General features: G+C 42.6%; 1 protein-coding gene across 2 annotated transcripts in view; it reads left to right on the plus strand.

The window, feature by feature from the left end:
- The first annotated feature begins 293 nt into the window (after positions 1-293).
- Positions 294-22,419, plus strand: part of C5H14orf132 (chromosome 5 C14orf132 homolog) — a 40,853-nt gene continuing 18,727 nt past the window's right edge. Inside the window, exon 1 of one of the 2 annotated variants that reach the window (XM_030949665.1) lies at positions 294-399. In XM_030949665.1, coding sequence (XP_030805525.1) covers positions 373-399 — 27 coding nt within the window. In that variant the 5' untranslated portion in view covers positions 294-372. Of the gene's footprint in view, positions 403-22,419 lie in introns of both variants that reach the window. The other variant, XM_030949664.1, reaches the window with a different exon arrangement.

Raw genomic sequence — 22,419 nt, forward strand, 5'->3', positions numbered from 1 at the left:
CGCCGCCGGCCGTGAGGGGAAGCGAGGCCGCCCCACAGGTGCCGCCGGGCGGGCGGGCGGAGCCGCCCCGGCCGAGCCCCGCCGCGGGGGCGGGCCGAGCGCAGCCCAGCGCGGGGGCTGGGTCGCCGCCGCCCCCCGCCCCCTGCCGAGCCGCCCGCCAGCCGCGCCGGGCCGGGCCGGGCCGTGCCGGGAGCCGCCGGAGCTGGAACTGGTACCGGTGTCGGCTCCGCTGCCGCGGCCGCGCCCGCCGCTGCTGGGGAGGCGGTGCCCGCGCCGCGCCCCCGCGCCCCGCCCGCCCCCGGCAGCAGCAGCAGCGGCAGCGGCAGCCTCAGCACCTCCGCCAGCTCCGCCAGCAGTTCCAGCGGCAGCACCATGGACCTCTCCTTCATGGCCGCGCAGGTGGTGCGCGACGGTGGCACGGGGCGGGGCGGGACGGGACGGGAGCCCGGGCGGGAGCGGCGGGCGCGCATCCCCTCCTCTGCTTCCCGCTCCGGTCCCCTCTCCTCCAAAGTTGCGTCGGTGCGGGTGTGAACCTGAGCGGCCCCGCGCCGTGGGGAAGGGGCGAGGAGGAGGGAAAAAAGGGAGAAAATGAGGCGGCTTAGCGCTGCTGAGGAAAAGTTGGCGGCGCTGCTCGGGGCGCAGCACCTGTTAGCGGCCGGCGGCGGGCCCAGCCCGGCTGCCGCTCCCCGCCCGCCTCCGGGCTGGGCGAGGCGAGGAATCATCTCTCCATCCTCCGAGACCGGCTGTAAATGGAAATCGGAGATGCGATTTTTCGGTTCTTTTTCCCCATTCCGTACTGCGACTGTATGTGCAGCTGTGGTTGTTGGGTTTTTTTAAGTTGTTATCTACGCACACAGAATCCAGCTTGGCGTGTATAGAAATACTCCTCTGTTCGCATGAACAAATTTTTTAAATTGCAGCTTAGTTCTGATTCCAGCTCGAGGCATGATTGTGGGTGTTGGTGTTCAGTGTACTCATCCTTAATATACTGAGAAGTATATACTGGCTATAAGCCACCCAAAGCCAAACAAATCATCATGGTGAATCCAGGTGAATTGGGTTTTTAACAGAAGGTGCTGTGCTTGAGACAAAGCCACACTCACTGACCATCCATTACCTTTTCCAGGACATATTCTTCTATTCATGCGGGTACCTAAGCGTAATTGGCCTTTTTCAAGAATAATTTGGATCCAGTAATTTGTGATTTTGCCAAAAAACATCACCCACCATTTAGAGGGGGAATAGGGGCCAGGAAAGCCTTTCTGCACTGTTGCTGCCTGAGTGCTGACTTCAGCTGGAGCTGTTTGTTGGAAGCCAAATCTAATCCCTGAGCTGTTGTTCTGTTTCATTAATGCAGTGGCTGTTTTGTCTTGTTCTCTTCCTAAAGTCCACTTCTGAGGGGGTGTCAGGCTCTGCCTTTCTGAAGGTAGCAGTTAGCTGTCCAAGCATCTCTTCCCTTTGGATGTATTTCTAAGAATTTTTTTAAGGAAAAACCACAGTGGGGAGGAAAGCATAATTTCTATTGATATGAGATCTTCCTGATAACTGGAGTATTCAAAAGAACTTTTGCAGGTGTCAGATCATTTTCCTATGGTCCATCTCAGCACAGTCAGTGAGCTCCCTGTGTCCATCTTTTGTTCCCTAAGCACTGAGCTGAAGGGGAATGCCCCCACAGCACAGAAGCAGAGTGCAGCACAGCAGCAGGTTTTAGCCATAATCAGAGTGGAGGGTGCCAAAGCTGGGACTAGAGCTGCCCATTCTCTTTTTTGTACTCTCCCTTATTCATGTTGTCCCATATTCTACATAACTTCTGTGCTAATTCTGTGTGTTGGAAGAGTCACAAAGCACTGTTGCTTTGCTTCTCTCAACAGTTCCCAGTGCAGATGTGTCTTACACTTCTTAAGGTTATTAATGCAATGTGCTTTTCTCCCTGATCCTTTGGGGTTAATTTGTTGTTTTCCTTTGTCACAAGTGTGAATTGATAGTTTTTGTTTCAGTGTGAGGTGAAGGCAAGGCAATACACCTCAGGAAGAAAGGCTGGAATACCTTGGAGCTCAAAGCCCTTTGAGTGATGAGGCTGGTGGGAAGCAGTCAAGGCTGTCAGATCTCTCCCAGTGGGGCCACAGGGCTCATTGGGTCTGCACAGCACAGGGCACGTGGGGAATTCCTCCAGGGGAAATTTGTGTAATTATTAACCTTTGATGAGCTGTAGGAGAGGATTTCCTGGGCTCCTTTTCTACTGAAGGAAATGAATCCAGTTCTTAGGTCACTGTGTACAGCAGAGGCTGCAGTTACCCCTGTTCCTCCCCATCACAGGCCTCCTGTACCTTTCTGAACTGCCAGCCCTTCCATTCCTGTCACCATAGTGACACACACCATAGTGTGACACTCCTTTAATTTAGGTACTGCTTTTCTTCAACTTTCTTTTCACTGCTATATCTTTTTGGGTTTTTTGTTTGAATCATTTCTGTAGCTCAGGTCTCTGGTGGTGTGGTCCAGTGAGATATCTTCAATAACAAATGAGTGAGAATACGAGAGAATTATTGGCTTGTGCTTCCTGCTCATAATCACTTTTAATCTGCTATCACTCTCATTGTCATCCACCTGCAGCAGGTATTACATTTTACCTGATGAATACCAGACACATTAATATTTTGTAGAAAAGTAGGTAATACCTAAACTGAGATGCTTAAAGGCATACAAGCAATGGTTACCCCTCAAGTTAGTTTATTTTTACAGGATACTGAAGACTATTTATGTTCCTATAAATTGCTTTCATGTTTTCACACCTTTGCACTGCTCACTGAGGACCCAAGTTGGCTTTGCTAGATGTCTTGTGAGACAGCATAAATGACCTGTATGTTAGAGCCCCTCTGATGTAAACACAGAAGCAGAGTGTGTGTAAATGGTCACCCCTTGCAGCCTCAGTGATTCTGCAGTGTGTTATGAACAGTTAAAATCTGACCTCCTCCTTAGGGCAGCTCGAGCAACCACCTGAGCACCTCAGCTGTCTTGTATTTATTAGCTGTGCCACGAAGAACAGCTTTTGACTGTAACTATTAAATCTGTTGTTAAAATGAGCCCTTTTGCATCATTGTGTTCATCTCCAATCAGCAGCTGATTGAGCAGGCTTGGGTGTCCTCTGTTCTGCTGGTGCTCTAATTGGCTTTGGTTTAAGGTCCCTTGTGCTAATGAGCAGGACTCTCACCTAGTCAAAGCCTATTAGCACTGGGTTTCCATTTTAAATCCATGTTTTAGTTAAAGTAATGCTGTACATCTCAAGATGCTGTGCCAGAGATGTTCAGCCACTGCTAAGCTGTATGACAGCCTCATTTCTGTGTTGTTCAGTGATTTGAGAGCGCTCTTGTAGTCTAGGTAACCTCAGAAACAGCCACTTCTCATAGGTAGAGACTTTTGCTTGCAGCATAAAAGCCTGGTTTTGGGAGGTACTGAGTGCTCCATCCAGGCTAAGAGCACTCTCTGCTTTTGTCAGAGGTTAGGGGGTTGCTGCTAGATGCCCAGGGGTGAGCTGCCTCCCTCCCTGCTTCTGACAGACTACAATTAATATTGATTTAACAGCCAGCTGAGGAAAAAAATGTTAATGGGAGCAGGGTTGAAATGTCTTCAACCTGAAAAAAAAAAAAAAGCTTTTAGTGGGGAAAAAAATGGGAAGACAGAGAAATAAAAAATGATGTCATGGTCTTCAGTATGATCCAAATTGATATGAGCTGGGCAGCACCTGCAGTCATTATGTTACTGATACGTTTTTCAAGATTTATGTTTACAATTTAATTTTCCTGAAGTGTTTCCTGTATTTTCTGTTTCATATTGAAAATGAAGACTGGATTTCCTTAATTTGCAGTGTTTTTGTGGCTGGGTATGTCTCCCTACAGTAAAAATAAAATTTTAATTGTCAGATAAATGGTCTTTTCTTCTTTTATGTTTAGAACAGGGAAAAGGTAGCAAGAGCCTTGGGAGTATGGCTATTTTTGTGGATTTTTTTTTTTAGTAAATCATATATAGTTGATGATCCCCCATGTTCCAAACCTCTTTGTAAACAGGTTCTGAGAATTTGAAATACAAGAAGTTGAATGCTTTGTGTATAGTTCAATAATTAAAAGTTGTATTTTTATAATCTTTCATTTCAATTGGAGTAATAAGGGTTTGTTTTAAACATGTAAAGTGATACCATGCTTCAGGAGCTAGAGAAACAAATGAGCAAGTTTGGTGCAGAAAGCAAAACCATTATAAAATAAAGATAATTTCATTGCTTTTGTGTTCTCTATTACTCTTCTAGGATTTCGGGTCTGGTCAGTGATCATTCAAGTCACTTGAAGCCTTTCATTGCATTGACAGAGATCTAGGTCACCTTCCCCACAATAGGGAGGTGGTCATTGCTGCATCTTGAAGAAACCATATAGTTCCCTATTGAGAGAATAATAATCCCTGCTTCCACATGAAACATACATTATTAAGAGCTATATAACTTCTGAAAAGCCCTGGAATATACAAGATGAACTGAGTTCATGTAGGGTCAATAATATCATGCAAATTATTTATAAGAAAATACTATAGCAGATAGCAGATATATATATGTATATATAGCAGATTCTGCAAACTTTGATTTAAAATATCCTTTCATTTTGACTTATGGAATCATAACATAATTGTCATTATGTCACTTAAAGATTGGAAAACACTTTTAAGATCTGTTTCAGCCATTAATGTAGCACTGCCAAGTCCACCACTAAACCATGTCCTTAACTGCCACATCTGCACATTGATTAACTACCTCCAGGGGCGGTGACTCAACCACTTCCCTGGGTAGCCTGTTCCAACACGTAGCAACACTATGCATGAAGAAATGTTTCCTAATATCCAATCTAAACCTCCCCTGGCCCAACCTGAGGCTGTTTCAAATTTGCCCTGTCACTTGTTGCTTGGAGGAAGAGACCAACCTCCACCTGGCTACAATCTTCTTCCAAGTGGATGTGGAAAGCAATGAGGTTCCCTCAAGCCTCATTTTTCTTCAGGCTCCACATCCCCAGCTCCCGCAGCCACTGCTTATCAGACTTGTGCTCCAGACCCTTCACCAGCTTTATACTCATATTTTCGAGCTTGCATGGACAGCCCATGTGCGTGCTGCAAGGCTGGTGTGTGCACAGAGGGTGTGCTTGGCATTCTTGGACACCCAGCCGCCTGAACAGAGCTGCTGCATTTCCAGAAATCCCAGACATAGGTCTAGTATCCTTTAATTCCTTTCTAATGAGATTTCTGGATGTTAGAGGATGCACAATTAGGATCTGCTGTACTCTGCTGTATCAGCACAGAGGAAACAGAGTGCAGGATAATAGCTGCATTTGTTTTCCCACTATTTATTTATCTATTCTCCCTCTCAGGGGTCGAGAGGGATTCAAAGCCTTTATTAGCTGTGTGTTCTTTCTTACAGCAAGGTAATCTGAAGGTATTAAAAAAGAGAGAGTTTAGATTTGTGGTTTGGGTAGGTTATTCCCACCAGCTCAAAACAGAACCCAGGCTGCTTGCTCAACGTGAGCTGCATGTGTCTGTGTGTTCATTCTCTGCTGACAAGAAAGCTCCAGAGAAAGACAGACAGACCTTTCAGCCATGCTTGCACTTGGGGAGTCTGTCTTTGACAGTGCTAAATGGTGGCCATTTGGAAGCTTTGACATTACTGATGTATGCTTAGGACTGGTCTTTTTCTGTAAAAAGTGGGATCACCAAAAAGCAAGCTCTTTGCCAAAGCAATGGAGAGTTGGGATTAAAAGATGCATGAACAACTTGTCAAAAGTTGCCTTGATTATAGTCTAAGACCTAAGACAAAACCTCTTTGATCTATATCATTAAACATTAATAATGTTAGCTAGCAGCTTGTAGTCATTCTTTTATGTAACCAGTTCAGTGCTCACTTATCTGCATAATAGGGCACTGACCATTACTCTACCAGCTCCACTTTCTTCCAAAGGTTAAAGTCATTTTCTCTGGCATTCTTTGATTCTTCCAGAATGTCTTGACTTACAATAAATAGAATCAAATCAGCATATGTGAGTTTAACGTTAGGAGTTCCTGGATGCTTTGGTTCAATCTTAAGTCCTGATGTCTTGCTGTGGTATAGCACAGCCAGAGTGACCAGCTGTATAATCCAGATGTTGTCAAAATCCTGATTTGTGTGCAGAAATCAGTGCCCTCGTCCAGGATGTTGCCAACAGTTGAGGTGAGAATCATTTTCTTTCTGCTGACTGCTTGGCACAATTGCATTAGATTTTTATTAGTGTGGGGAACAAGAGGAATCCCTTCACTTTCCTTATCACTGCAGTAACACTGCAGACTACATTTCCAAGTCTTGTATAGTAGAAATTTCTGTTCCAGCAAAGCTTTTGAAAATTCACTGGAGATTTGGGCGTACTGTTTTTATACAGTGTTGATACTGCACCTTGGAGGAGGCTGTTGTTCCAGGATTGTGCTTGTAATTGCTGTCAAAAGATGTTAAAAGCAGTGATTCCAATCCAGCAAAACACTTAAACATTTACTGCACTTGGAACACGTGTATATTGTTCCAGTAACATCAGCAGGACTGTCCACTTGCTTAAAATGAGGTATCTTAAATCCTGGCACCAATGGAGAGAGAATGCTTATTCATAGAAAAATATTCTAGGAGAGCAAGAGGAAACCTACTGTTGGTCGTGTTATTAATTCAGGGAAGCCTGAGACTAAGTGTTTTGGGAGTGACTGTGCTTTCATCAATTAATAGCATGATTAATTTCTCATAGGAGTTCTTACATGTTGGAAGAGGAGGATGTGGTAGGAGGTGCGTGGTGGGAAGGGAAAGGAGGATGTGGCTCATGTGGCACACGTGTTTGTGCACCTTTGCACAACAAGGGTTAGAAGAAACTGGAAATAATTTATTTGTGTTTTGTGTGCCCATTAACTGTGAGACTAATTCTGTGACACATTTAATATTTTCTGAAATAATTTACATGGTTTTCAGCAATTACATGCTAAAAACTTCACAAACAGAGCAGATGTCACATATTTCCATCTTTGCTGAGTGTGGAAAGGAGGGTTGTAATATAATAGCAAATAGACATTCACATGTTTTACAGACATAAAGCATTTCACAACACTTTATTGCAGCAGTAGCTGGGGTCCTGTTGTACACAAAGAATAGCTAGAGGTAAGAGGAATGAAGACTGAAGCAGCACTACATTCATGCCAATTGCTTATTGAGGTGTCTCTATTTTCTTGAACAGTAGGAGCCCAGCCTTGTCCTAGACTGAGCAATGAATGATTCTCTTGGGAGACACGACGAGAATGGAGTTTCTGGGTAGCAGCTGAATAGCCCAGTGGGGTCCTCAGAATCCATAGGCTGGAAAATCTTAACTGGTTATAGAGTGGGGTGGTGGTGGTGGTGTTATCTTGGTTTGGGCTAATTTTGGATTAATTTTCCAGTTCATTGATGAGCTGCAAACACAAGGGTGGAGGTCCTGGTTTAAGTTTTGTTGAAAATAGAATGGATGCTGGCCATTAGGAAGCTAGTTTCCCCATCTTCCTAACTTCATTTCCATAACCGACAAAAGCAAAAATCTCCAAATGATTCAAAAGGTTATATAGGATTCAGTAAAGCAGTGTGATCCTTTGGTGACCATACACCATCAAATTAAATCATTGATAAAAGATTAGACCATGCAAATGGAGTGCAGTGATGTGGAAAGCTGAAAATTACAGCAGCAACCCAAGTAAATTCCACAGTGACCAGCTATGTCTCTCTGCTGGACTTTAGTTTCTTTGGAAGTGTTTTTGGTCATGAATTGCATTTTCTGCCTGAGCTAGTGAGGTCTGTTGTAGTCCTCTGTCTGTTGTTTCAGCAGACATCTTGGTTTGATAAGTATAGTATCCCATACAGAATCACTATTATCCATCCTCTTCTCACGGGGATGATGATTTTTAAAGGTATCTTTTGAAAAACTGATGGCTCTCTTTGATTATTATAAACAATTTTCTTTCCAGCAGATACATGCTGAAGTATGAAAGGAAGATCCTTGAAAATTGGTTGTAAACTGATGATAATTGTGTGGCTTGATCAGTGGCTTGATCTACCTCTTGTGGTGGTTAACATGTCAGGATTGTTCCATTTCCATGGGGTGGAAGCCTTTGGCAACCAAGATTCTGACATTTCATAGGCAAGTTATGAGCACTGTGGAACAAAGAAGGGTCAGAATGAAGTGTGTGAACTCCTTGACATCTTTTCTGAAGGTGCTGTGTGTTCAGGGTGTGCAGTCCTGTCGGCTCTGGTGCTGCAGTGAGGAAGGTCTGTCCTTACACTGGGCACTGAATAGGCACAGAAGACATGGCCAGCTGTGACACAGAGACAGGAGCACTGAGCACCTACTGACTGTGTTCTTTGCAGTGCTGGCAGGATTACAGGGAGCAGTACAGGGTGGAAGTCTCTCCCTGTGAGTACAACCATGGGCACACAGCAGCCAGAACTGGAGCTGTGAGCGGTGCTCGCTGCCCGCCCGTTCCCTGCTGGCTCACACACCCACACAGTGCTCTCAGTCTGTCTCACAGCACCAGCCTTTTGAAATGACACCTACTCTGACACTGAATCTTTAGTCTTAGCTGAATTTCACACTCCTGGTAGCTGCCAGAGCCCAAACCTGCCAAGCAGCAGCTAATTAGAAATCATTACTGTTACAGTCACTTCAGAAAAGCACAGCACCTCTATGAAGCAGGCTGCTGGATGCAGGGCCATTTCATTTTGTTTTACAGAGTGATTGCCTCTAGTGTGGAGATATTTTAAAAAAATATTAAAAGCTGTTAACCTCAGCTGGTTCTGTTTCTTATAATTTTGTTTGTAAGCCTTTCAAATATTACAAAAGGTGGAATCCTAGGAATGAGCCTGCATAACTAAAACAAAACCCAACTTCCACTGTGGCTTTTTTTTCCTGCCAAAACAGCTGGAAGAGAATTTTCAAAATGTGGGATGGTGTGCTGGCTTCTGTGACTGATAAAAGAGACCAATACCAGAGTTGCTGCATGGAAGGGAAAAAGACAGCTGTGTCTCTTTCAATGATGTGTAGAGGTTTTCAGGTGTATGTTCAGAGAGAAAAAGTAACAACAGGACTGATGCAGAAACAAAAATATTGAAATTTAAAGTTTTAAAGGATTTCTGAGATGTCAGCTGGACCCAAGGACGTGGAGTAGCTGATCTCCTTTAAATATCTAGACCCTAATTAAGTATGCCTGAAGTATGTAATTCTCTGAACTTTCCTTCTGCTTAAATGAAGTATATAATTAAATGTCTTGATAATCTGCAGTAAGTGCCAAAGCATTTTGAGGTGTTATAATAGATCTTCTTTAAAAGTGAGCTCCACTTGAAATATGTTGGGTTTCTCCTTTTGGCTTTCTACCTTACCCTCCTTGATGCACCATATAAGTTTTTATGGATCTTTCTCAGGGGTTTCCTCACAACTTTTCTCTTGTTTGCCTGTGTAGAATTTTTCCTTCCAACTCAGGTATGCTCTTCTCTTTAGGTACCTTCTTTCTTTGTCTCTCATATCCTCCATCCTTACCTTCTGTAAATTATTTCAGATGCTATAGTTGCACCAGGTCCAGTCCAAGTGCTACAGAAATCTGAGTTTAGTTCTGGAAGATGGGGACGAAAGAGTAAACAATTCTTCTGCTCAGGGACAAGAGATCCAAATGCATCAGAGGAGCAAACGAAAATGCTGCAATCACTGAAACTGTAAGCAACAGGGCAGAAACTTTCCAGTTGCCTTTCTAAAGACAGAAGCCTGTTAGTATGTCTTTACGGGGCTGCAGGTTAGTAAAAAATTGATGATACTTGATATGGAATCTAAATATCAGGAATGGAAATGTCACCTCCTTTGCTCTGTTTTATACTTTGGTTGTTCTTCAGCTAGAGCAGAGTAGTTTACAATCTCAATCTGAAAAGTTCTGAATTCTCCTCTAGATGCTGAACCCAGCAGTCACTTGTGTGAAAGATACTGAAAATACATTCACAAACACTCTTCTCTCTTTGCCTGTGCTATGATACCTTTCCCCTCACAGACCTAAGGGTCATCTTCATTAAATATGTGGTTATTAACATAAAGGCATGCCAAATGGTTATTCTGTGATAGGATCCAGCCTGTGAATGGTTCATTCTGTGTTGGTCTCTGAGCAGTCTGACTGAGCATGCGGTGAAACCATGCAGATGAGCAAGGCAGTGAAATTTGTTGTCAGGGTGGCAGATGTTTTATTCTCCTGGTGTGTTCTCTGGCATTTCTCAAGGACATGAAACAGAAGCAGAAGAAATTGAATTGCTGTGCTTGCTCTCTCCCTTGTTCTCCAAGGTAGTTTTGCAACTCATTTCTCCTGTAATCTTATCAAGTGAGAGAAGAGACATGCACCTCCCGACTTCTCTTACAACTGTCCTTTACACTTTCACAGGTAACCTTCTTTACCCAGCCAGCTGTAGTTTTCAGCATGGGTGGTTTTCATGGTGCACATCTTGCTTATCACTTTAGTGTACATAATACCCTTAACAGCACTTTAAAGATTGGTATTTGGATGACTAAATAAACATTGCTGCCTCTAAAACATTTGTCTCCTGACCTCTGCTCTGCACGGTGCATGTCTGGAGAAGGGCGGGCAGGGAGAAGGCAGAGGACAATGTGCTGATGTAAACTGCAATCTGGGCTGCCATGAAAACTATCCCTTGCTGTGCCTTAAAGCCTTCAGGTGCCAGCATATGCCATGGGTCATGCTGACAAGTGAAGGGAAATGGAAGAGGAAGCAAAGGTAGGTTTGGCCAAACTCTACTGTCTTCCTTGAGAACACAACATGGTCTGATTTGAACTGGTGTAGAGAATGCTGGCCAGCTCCCAGGAGCCAGCTCATTATTTCTGTAACCGTTGGCTTTGGAAATGGCAAAGTCAACTGTCACTAAAAATCTTAAAACTCAGTTCTAGAGAACAATAAATAGGAGAGTCTCTTCTGTAATGACAGTTGGTCTTGTTTTGCCACCTGATCTTTGCTGTTAGAAAACTAATCACATAGTTTTACACTCTAGCCTTCCCTAATCAAGGATATAAGTTCATTAATGCAAACAGATTCAATAATTTCTTAGTGTTAGATTTTTTAATTATTAAAAAATTCAATACCTTGTATTGTCCTAGATTATGATGATAATTCAACTGGACTCCACCACATCCATGATATCTTTTTAACAGAAATATGTAACATTCAGGGTATGGGTGCATCTCCATACTTACTCTAGGGATCTCAGGGGCACTACAATATAAGCAGCCATCAGTCATATAGTGTAAGTTTGTGTGAGACATGATTGGGACATTGCATCCCAACACTCTGATGATCTGTGGTGCCTCTGCTCTGTCTGACAGGAATGTGGCATGACCAGACAGGTGAGGGACCATAGGCTGGGCCAGCATGGGCAAGCACACACAGGGTGGCAACCAGAGACAGACAATAGAGCTGTGTCTGTTGCTCACTGTATTTCAGGGTTGTTGTCCAACTGCTGCATCCAGCAGTGACCTACAACTTACAGAGTTCAACCTCTAATGTGATTTACATGCTCATAAACATCAAAACTTTTCATGAAGAGTGTAAAGTTTCGCCTGAAATTAAAGGATACAGAGAGGAAGGCTGGACTGTCCCACGAGGCCACAGAGGAGATAAGGGTCTCAGTGAGTACTTATTCCTAGTTTGGTGCTTTTTAGCGTGGAAGCTTAAACTGGCCATTGGTTGCAGAGCCAAAGCGGCAAATCCTTCTTACTCCACATGTGCAGTCAGGTGGCCCAGCAGGGATGCTCAGAGCATCCCTTGAGTTCTTCCAGATGTTAATGAAGTCATGGCTTGAAGCTTATAGCTCTGTCTTTTGGTACTGGATTCATGACTATCAAGCTCTGATTTTTATGTTTTGTCTTGTTGTTTGGTTTTTTTAAGCTGTGGTGTCGTTTCCTTCAAAATGAATCTGGCAGGTGATCTCACAGAAGTTTAGAAAACTGGGACTTTCAGACTCTGGACCATTGCAATAGAGCTTGGCCAACAAGCAGAACAGGGTGTGCTCTTCCCCAAAAATAAGCAGCTTCTTGCTGCATGCTGATTTTGACAGAAACCCTGACATCAGTTTAGGAGTAATAGAGCTCATGTACAACTCTTTGCCTCAGGATCATACTATGCTCCTGTCAGTCCTAGTAGTCATCCTGTTCACTGCCTGTCTCACAGGAGCAGCAGAGTGATGACAACAGAGGAGATGCAGCAGCTGTCACACCTATTTACAGTTTCTCAGTCACTGATGTGAGAATAAACAAACATGATATTCCTGCAGTTGCATTGTTAGCAATTTATTTTTAAAATCAGTCACTTGAAAAATTTTGAGGCACAGGTAAAATAGCTCTGTCAGCACTTTCTGTGTGGTTTGCAACCTACTGCTTGACCTGAGAATCTCACTCTGTTTCTGTTAACTTAATAGAAGAGCTAAGGTCAAGGCCACATACTTACCTGGTCAAAGCACACATTTCTCTTCTGAGTAAAGCTGTATCAAGAAGGGATGTGGCTCATCAAATGCAGGAACATGCTGATTCCTGTCTGCTGTTGCCATTGTATTCACTGATTTTATTACCTGCTCAGTAGTGATGAGTAATTCTCACATGTAAGCAAGTGATATTTACTGTAAGAAAGGCCAAGCAAATTCATAGTTGAGCAAAAATTTAAAGAAATAACAATTAGAGATTGCTTTCCTATTTTGTTTGAAAATGTGGAGGGGGAAAGAAATTGAAAATATAAACATTTTCTCTTGGATATCCAAGAAACAAATGCAGAAGTTCATATTTTCCATCACTGCATCCCCAGAAATGTGGGCATGAAACTTCTTGTATTTAGTCACTAAATCTTCATTGAAGTCAAACAGTGGCTGACAATAGATATATTAAAAAACCCAGTAAGTCAAGAAAGTTGATAGGATTAAAATCTGTGATCTGTTTTGGGGGCTGAAATGGAACAATCCCAGATAAACAAAAGGAGGATGAGTCCATAATATCCCATGAAGACACAGTATTTAGGGACATGGATGTTGTGCTCTGGTCTTCCTTTTGTCTTTGCTTTCCTCCCCCTCAAAGCTGTGGAGGGGACCACACAGAAAAAGCATCTCATGGCAGGATCTGTATGTTTGGCTTGAGTTGAGAGCCATCATCCCTTGCATGCACCAGATTGGCTACATGGTCTGATCAGTGCTAATTGCCCCTCAGCAGCTGTCTCTTGGAGAGACACCCCAGCACAGTGGCAGCTACAGAGGGCTTGGTAATCAGGCTGGCCTGCTGTCAGTGCTCCTAGCTGGGACTTACCTATCCCTCTGTTTCTGAAGTGTGTGGGAAACAGTGTGGTGTGGCTGTGTGTGCTTAAAAGCTCAACATGGATGGTGCTTCCAGGGGCCTGACTTCAGAGCTGTGATGAAACATTTTACCCTTCTTTGTTCTTTTTTCATCTCTCTTGCTGCCCTCCTGCTTTAACAGGCTACTGCAGCCTTGCACCTGAGTCACAGCACAACACATGGCAGAGTTTGAGTATCTCTGCTGACCCTCCTGACCCTCCTTTGCCATGGTTCTGTGTGATGGTACTGTTCCTTTTCTGCCTAGTATCAAATAATGTGGGTGCTGATCTCTGAGAACCATTAAAGATGTATTTATTTATTCAGTAACTTTTATTCTCTGTAGGATCTCATACCTGGATGTGTATGTCAGTGATGTTGATCTCACTGGTTCATCATTAGGAGAGCTCTGCCTTTCCCTGGAGGCACCTGATTGTAACTTCCAAAGCACAACAGTCAGCAGTCAGCACATTTGGCCTTTCCCCCCCCCACTTAATTTTTTTCTAATTCATCAGAAAGTAGACTTGCTTTTGTGATCCCTGGAATTACTGGAACCAGTGCTAAAAGCAGCACAATTCCGAGTAATCTTTCAAATGTGATGTGAACTGTTTTTGCTATAGGAGCACTTATTTCATATACAGTCTGGGCTGCATTTATTTTTGCAGGTCAAATTTAACTGTGGCCTGTGCTGCCCAAACCATGCACTGGATTTATGTTGTGGGAACCATCAGAAAAAACCTGAATCCTCCAGAACTGGATTTTTTTTCCTTTTTAATCTATTTTACAGAAGCCACTAGGTAGCATCCACATGTATTTTTTGAAAAATCTGATACATTCTCAAAGAGAAAGGCTGTTGGGAACAATTGCTGTTAAAAAGCAGGAAGCAAAGCAGCAGTGAGGGCATATGTGCATTCACGTCATATAAACCTGATGCTGACCAGAGGGAGCCAGCCCTCACCTTCCTCCCTGCCCAGGAAAGCCCCACAGCGACAGGATGCCACCTGACTGTGTTGCCACACAAGGACAGGGTGAGCCCTGGCCATGGTGCCAGCGTGCAGGAGCAGGTGGCCCCTGTTTGTGAGCCTTGGGCAGAGCGGTGGTCCCTGCGTCCCGAGGGGCACGTGGGCAAGCAGCAGTGGGGGACTGGCACTGCTCTTCTGCTGCCCATCTGCCACTGCCCACCAGCATGAATGCCCCTGTCTGCCAAAACAGAAGTGCCTTTCACTGAAGAGCAAAAGGGCAATCCAGGAGAAGGGGTGTTTGTGACACATTTGCTGCCAGGTCCGTGACTCTGTGCACTGAGTGCTCGATGCTGAGAGCAGCCGTGAATCATCGGTGGGAATAAACACAGGCTTTGCCTGCATGATATCGGCAAGATCCAGAGGAAACAATGCTGAAAACATGGTGTTGCAACTGTCACATGTGGGACACATACAGCAGAACTGGAAAAACCACACAGGAGTCACAAGCAGATGTAAATCCGCTCGCTAATATGTCCTGCAGGCAGTGTCAGGGGTGTTTTGGTGATAGCTGCTTCTGCAGCAGAGCAGGCAGCCTGAGTGCAGTGCCCACAAACTGCTCAGAATCCGTAAGTAAAAGGCAAATTAGCTTTGCACAGACCTGTGGAGAGAAAAATATAAGCTGAGGAAATAACAATCGAGTGATGTGCACTCTGCACTTTGCTGAATACAGAGCAAACTGGAAGTGCTATGAAAATTTGGAAACTTGAAATTGTTAACCAAAAAAACAAGCAATTGTTTTGTTAGGTCATGTTTGGCCTTTTCTTCATCTGACTCAGATGAGGACCATTTATATAATAAATGAACACTTGTATCAACCATCTCATCCATTCTTCTGTAATTCCCTTCAAAATCTCATCTAATTCCAGCTGCCATAATCTCATCCATTAATCACTTTTTATATTTCAGAGCTGCCTTTTCCCATGTATGTCCTCAACCTTGTATTTAGTTTCACACAAACAGCAAAGCTGCTTGATGGGGTCTTTTCCACAATACCTGATGAAAACTGTCCTTTTTTAAAGTTGGTAAAATACTGGGCCATGGCTGGACTGCTGATGTGTGTAGCAGTCACAACAGTTCCAGTTGGACTTCTGTTTAATTTCCATCTTCGCCCTGTTCCCATTCCTTTATTCTTGGGTTTTTATCAAGACCTTTTTCTTTATTTTCACAGGTCCTAGAGATCCTTATATTTAACTAGAATTGTTACTACCTAGATAGAGTAAAAAAATTAAGACATTTCAAATCACAGGTATTTAAATATTCAGCCCACTGAACACCATTTTGAAGGATTTTTGTCTTTTTCTCCGCATCTGTGAAGAAAACAAGCATAATTATATTGCCATACATGAAACCATGTATGTCTGAAGCTGTCAGCCTGACAGTGATCCTCCCAAAAATGCTCCATAGTCACTGGTTGTTTATCATCCAGCTGCTGTATTCCAGATAGCAGTGCCCTTTTCTTCTAAGCAATGAACTGGGTTACAGAAGAGCCTAACAGCATCCTGTGTATATCTCATTTTGGCCAGCCTTCTTCACTGTCTTTCATATCAGGGGCTTAGCCAAACAAATAAAAGAACAATCAATTAAAATGACAATCAATAAAGAGATTGTCATTAGTTTATTAATTAGTTTAAGTAACAGAGATAACTAGAGAACAATTCTGAAAGCTGCTTACAGTACTGATAAATCCTGTTAGCCCTTCAGTTTTAATGCTCTCACCTCAGCAACAATGCAGTGAAGCTGGCAGAAAGGAATCATTTCTTTGTGGATATCCTTATTTGTGCAAATTTCCTTTCACTGAAGCAGTCTGAGTTCCCCTGCTTCTTCATTGGCTGGTCGGGCAGTCCTGCTGAGTGCCCAGGCCAGCCCTGTGAGTGGGGATGGGCAGCTTGTTCACATCTGTTTGCAGCTGCCTGCCAGCATGCCCCTCCTCTTCCCTCAGTGCAGCATTTTTGGTAATTGAGATAAAAAACATTCTTGTGCCATCACACGTGCATCTGCTTTCAGATCTGGATTTCCAAAGCACGCGTTCAGATCTGGTTTTCAGCATCACTGCATTACAAGGACTCCATTTGCATAGTCCATTTCAGGTTAATCTGGTTAGATTTTTCACCCTGTCAGTGAAATTATGTCTTTATAAGCATATGTCAAAGTGGACTAAACATGTATTTTCGCCTTTCCAGGCATCCATGATCAAATGATAATTGGTTGTACCTTTTCTGCACCCTCTCACTCCATCTTTATAATGAAGTCCTTTGAGCAACAAGTGCAGGTTACCCAGTAGGAGTTTGTAGTTGGCTGTGTGAAAGATGAGGTTGTCTTGTATCTTTTCAGAAAATGCATGAGTCCTGAAGACAAGAATTTCATTCTATGCTGACTCCATGTCTTTGGAGAGGGTAAAAAAAGCTCGTGTGTGAGGTATGAATGAGGATGTCTAGAAGGAGGGGGCTATCACCTTGAACTGAAGTCAGCACCTCTGTATTTTATGTCAGATAGGCTTGGAGTGGTTTGGGTCCAGTTAGCAGTTGTCTGGTTTAGAATAATTTCACTTTCAGTATCTTTATGGGAAAATAAGGCAGATTCATCATGAATCTACCATTCATCATTTTTTTGTGCCATGATATAATCATCTGAAATCATGATATAAAATAGCAGTGCATTTTTGATTAAAAATAGATTTAGTCTTCCTGGTAGCTTCTTTTCCTTCATATCTTTTTCACTTGAAAGAACAAGATGGCCAGCAGATGTAAAGGCTATCACCTGGAAAAAGCTTTCTTACATGTCTTTTAATGCTTGATTTCTGAACTGTGAAGAATAGTGCATCAGTGTTGCTTAAATCAAGCATTTACATTTCTACTGTAGTGCAAAGCAAAATCGTTAAGGTCACAGACTTTGTTCTTTGACATGAGAAGTAACCTTTCCTTATGTTATCCAGCACTTTGTGTAAAAATGTTAGATGTGTCACTGGGAGATGTTGTTAATAGCAGCTGAAGCATTTATCTAAGTGACATCATGACTCTTAATCAACAAAAGATCACAGTAACCTTTTGAGAAATCAGAGTACATCAATATCCCTATAATTCACTCTGCTAATGTCAAACTTTTCACTTGCAAAATATCTTCTCTGCATTTCTGTAAAGGAAAGAAACATGTCATCATCTAAATTTCAGGTTTAAATGAAAGCCCAAGATGAAAATAATATGGATCAGATAAATATTTTAAGGCTGTCAACTCATATTGGTTCATCTTGTTCTGTGTTCTGTCTGTGGATGGCCAAATACAGTTGGCAGATGCCAGTGCTGCATTTTTTTGCTTTTCTGCTGTCATAACAAGAGATCAGCAGGGGTCAGCTGTGCACTTTTCAGCCCCAGAATGCCAAGCAGCCTTTGACCAAAGCCACTGTGTTTTCTGAAAAGAAGAAGGAGCATGCCCCTGTATTTTAGCCTCTTGGTGAAAGGTGTTCAAGACCAGCCTTTGGCTTTACTTTTATTCTTCCAGCAGGAGAATAACTTGCTGTATTTTGAGTTTGTTCAATGTTGTGAAGCCATTGGTTCATTAGGATTAGTGAAACAAGCTATAGATAAGAATGATTAAAAATTAACATCATAATATCGCTAGTCCATTAAGGATTATGGTAGTTTTGGAATTGGAAGTGAGATGACCCCTAGTAATTTTTTAAAGACTCATTAGCTGATCTTGTGGTGGACACTGAAAATGTGCAAAAAGCCCTGAAGAGCTTACAATCAAAGTAGACAAGATAAGGCAAGAAGGAAGTTTAAATATGAATAAAAGGGGAAGATTAAAGTCCATAAAGAAAATTAATTCCACTTTTCCTTTTTCTTCCTCCTTCACTGTGTAAATAATCAGACTTGTAACACAGATATTGTTGTGATACAAATCCTGACTGGCTGTTTTTGCTGATGTTTCTCTGCATGTGAACAGATTCTGGCTCAGAGCCCATCTTGTTTGGAGCCTTCACAGGCCACAATCAACTGACAGCCAGGGCTTGGTTCCAAGTAATAGATAAGGGTTTTTTCAACACAATATGGACTATAGTTTTCATTGAAAGGTAGTGGTTTATTCTAAAGGCCAGAGTGACCCAGTGATATTTCCTCAGTAATGAGTTGTGCACTCTAATGCTTTCTAGAAATTTTATTTCTTCTTTTTCTCCATCAGATCATCAAGAATTGGATGAATTGTTAATGTTCTTTTTTTCTTATGGTACAACTGTAAGAAGCTTGAAATAGAAAGGATGGGTATTGGTGAGATTTACAGAGAGTACAACTATATGGACAAGGGGTACTTGTGGTGTTCTTAAACTTCAGTTTTTCTACATTCCTCAAAGAGCAAGCACCTTCCCTTTGGGGAAACAGATGGTGGCTGCACTACAGGATTATAGAAGGAAATGGGTTATGATGGAAGGTGAGAGGTGGAATCTTACTCTTCTGCAAAATCCAGGCTCTGCTTTCACCTTGGAGATGGTGGCACTGGATTTGTCACCTCAGTGCTGGAGTAATTTAGTGCTTTGTGGGGGAAAAAGTGCTGCTGTGGGCAGAGCTGGGATACACAGGTGAGATCTGATCTCTACCTGGTATTTGAAGAACGTATTTAAACTCAGTGGTGTCCCTAATGTGTATGTAGGAATTGGTGTGTAGTCACACCAGGGCTCTGTCCACCCCCAGAACCGAAGGAGTGGGACAGAAGTGTTTGTTTCTGTTTCCTTTTACTTCTCTATTTAAGCTGCAAGAAAAACAAGCTGATTTTAATAAAAATGAATGAACTGAGGCTCGTGACAGGAGTGCTGCATAGCACCAGACTCAAGCTCCACACTCGAACTCCACTTTAATGGGTTCTCATCTGAGCTGGTAAGACCCAAGCTTGAGACACAGCCTGAAACTGGGAATGAGTGCTTCCATTTCCCATCACATTATGGGGGGTCATATCTCAAGTAGTCAGAAAAACAGATTTCTTGGGAGGGGGTTTGCTCTGGGACAATGGGAAATACCCAAGGCATATATGACTTCCCACCAGCTTGCCTTCCCCTGCACATATTTGTGATTCACCTCTCCCTACTGACCCCCTGCCTACCTATGTTTGTCTTTTCATCTCACTCCTGTGTTATCCTTTCAGCATGTGATGATGCAGGAGCCCAGACTGGAGGGTGAGCAGCAGCAGCACACTGCTGCCTCCCGAGCACAGTCAGGAGGGCACTGCTCTTACAGGCAGAGGTTGTAACAGACACCAGCAGTCTGACAATTGTTCCCCTTCCTGAAACAGCATGGCACAGTCTGGTTCTCTTCCCTCTGTTGCAATGGCTGAATATCCTTGATGGATGAAGCAGGGTGTTGGATTTTGTGAATATTCTTTAGCTGTGTCTTGTTGGTTTTGCCTGCAAGCGTGCAAACCCTGCAGCCCTCTGAAATAAGTGACATGATTGTGTATGACAGTCATTAGTGGGTGAAACAGAAATCTGTCTGGGAGCATCTGTTTTGAGGGAGCCAAATATAATTAAAGTTTAACCATGCTGCATTTGCTCTTTTATTTACTGGGACCCAGTCCTTCTTAGGGATCACAGGGACATTTCTTGAGGTCCTTCTGAGGGCTTTGACTTGCTGCATTTTGTCATTGTATGTGTGTTTCATATAAGTGTGTTTTGTATTACAGGCTGGATCAAACAAGTTTGTTCAGAGATTCCCTTCAGGATAATGAAACTCTACCTTCTTGAATATGTTCAAGTTCTTTCCATGGGGAATACTTTCTGGTTTCAGGTTGTTCTGAATCTGGACATCTTGCATTGATTTATTGCATTTTATCAGTTATATTTCCATTATGCTCTTTGAGCAACGGGATGGATTAAATGTGGTTTTATTCTGCAATTAATTCTATATACTTGACAATAAATATGCAATGTCTTTAACTTGGTAAGTGGTACTTGGTAGGATGTAATGCAGGCATCAATGATGTAGCCTTCCTAGTCAGGAAATGTCTCACAGTATGGTTTCCAGTTTATTTTCAAGGTACAATTGATCAGGTATTGAATTGTGCTAGGAGGAAAACACTGAAAGCAGCATCCATGTTGCAAAGATCTTACTCAGGCCTTGGAAAAACTCTGTAAAATCTTAAGTTCAGCCCTACCAACAAATACGTAGAAAACTTTGGTTTTTTCAAATGTTTTAACCTTTCTAATTTCATTTTATCTTGAGTGAAGGTGGTCATCGTTTTATTATGGTCACCTCTATGTTACCTAATGTGTCTTTATCCCTCTGACTATGCTTTCCAAGTACAGTCATTCATATGACACTCATGACTTGCAGGGCACTTCCAAAATGCAAAACTGCTTTGGAGAAATTGTAGTTACTTTTGAAAAATCCTTTCATTTTTATCTGCTATTCCTTTTACTACTAGTTTATTGATTTAGTTACATTTAAAATGGGTCTGTGTAGTTAATTTTAGATATATGTTTCAATTTTTCTGCAACTCTGAAACTTTAAATGAGTAGGAAATAAGTAAGGAAATATCCTTAAATAGGAGTAGGTAATAAGTTCCTATTCCAGCACCTAATGAGATACATTTTTGAGGTTTTGTACAGATTTTCAAATAAGCACTGTGTGCACTGCATTAGGATTAGGAACTTACCTTCCCATATATTGCCAATGGAGAGCAATAGCTGTCTTCTCAAGGGATCTCTTCATGTCCAATTTAAATCCCTAAATTTACCTCCTTTTGACTGGATGGTGTTTTTGAGAATATTTTTGAAGAGGCATCTCTAAGGGGGCAAAGCAGGTGGAATAAAGCCCTCTCTGTGGGTTTTTTTGCTGATGGCTTTAATTGTTTCTGGTGGCATCCATTGTAGTAATTCTTCTTTGTGAATTTTCTTTCTGAGCTCTTAGTGCCTCATTGTGTTTTGGATTTATTCAGGCAAGACATAGAATAGTGGTGTGGGATGCACAAGTCTCTTGGAGATCTTTTTGAAATTAAGATCTTCAATCCAGCATTTCAAAATAGAAATGATTAAAGATGAGAGGAATGCTTGCATTTTTGCAAGTACTACATATTTGCACTGTTTTACTGAACGACTCCCGTGCTGCTTTTTAATATTTCTTCGCTGGATTTTTGATGAGTGATGCTCAGCTTGAAAAAGGCTTGAGCTGCATTTCAGCTTTCCTGTGGCTGGGGAAGGTCCCTCTGTGGCAGATGGGAACCTGTCAGGCCACTGGGTGAGGGAGAGCCCTCTCTCTCCCCAGGAAGCAGAAACCTTCAGAGTGTTACAGGGCTATGTACAATGAAATTTCCTTTGCCTGTCACTTTTCTTTAAAAAGTCTCCCTTATCAGGTGCTGCATTAAGTGCTAAGGCTGCACTGAATGATGCAGGGATACCAAACTTTGTTGTTAATTGAGCTGCACCTGTCTCAGAGCCAGTGGCTCCTTGGTGAAAGTCTATGTGGATGCTCCAATGTTTGTCTCCTCCATCATTTAATCTTTTTATGGCACACTCATTGCTGCCTTGATAAAATGAGATGGTGATATTTTAATTAAGTTGAGTTCAGAGGGATCATAAATAAAACCTCAGCATGGGTAAGAGTATTATAATCTAGATCAGGGAGTTCATTATTCGAATATATAAGATTGGACTGAAGAACCCAGCCAAGGGCTGGGAACTGCACTGCCATGCGTGTGCACATCTCCTGGGGCTGAGTGTTGTGCTTCTGCTAGGCTTTATTTATTTTTTTCCCCAACTGTTTTTGTAGGGCTTGTAGTAAAGGGTTTTAAAAAGCAGGAGTTTTGGATTTTGGTGCAGTTCACTTGCTTGGTACTTCACCTTACTTTTTGTGTTCCCATAGCTGATAATTATTCTCAATCTTAGACTGCTTTTAGCCAGATGGGTTATTTTAAAATTGCATCTGTAGGTGCAAGATACCATCACAAAATTGCATGTGTAAATGTCTGAAATTACATGGGTGTATGTGTCTTGCTTCAGTGTGAACCTGTCTC

This window comes from Camarhynchus parvulus, chromosome 5 (assembly GCF_901933205.1).
Source record: "Camarhynchus parvulus chromosome 5, STF_HiC, whole genome shotgun sequence".
Taxonomy (NCBI): Eukaryota; Metazoa; Chordata; class Aves; order Passeriformes; family Thraupidae; genus Camarhynchus; species Camarhynchus parvulus.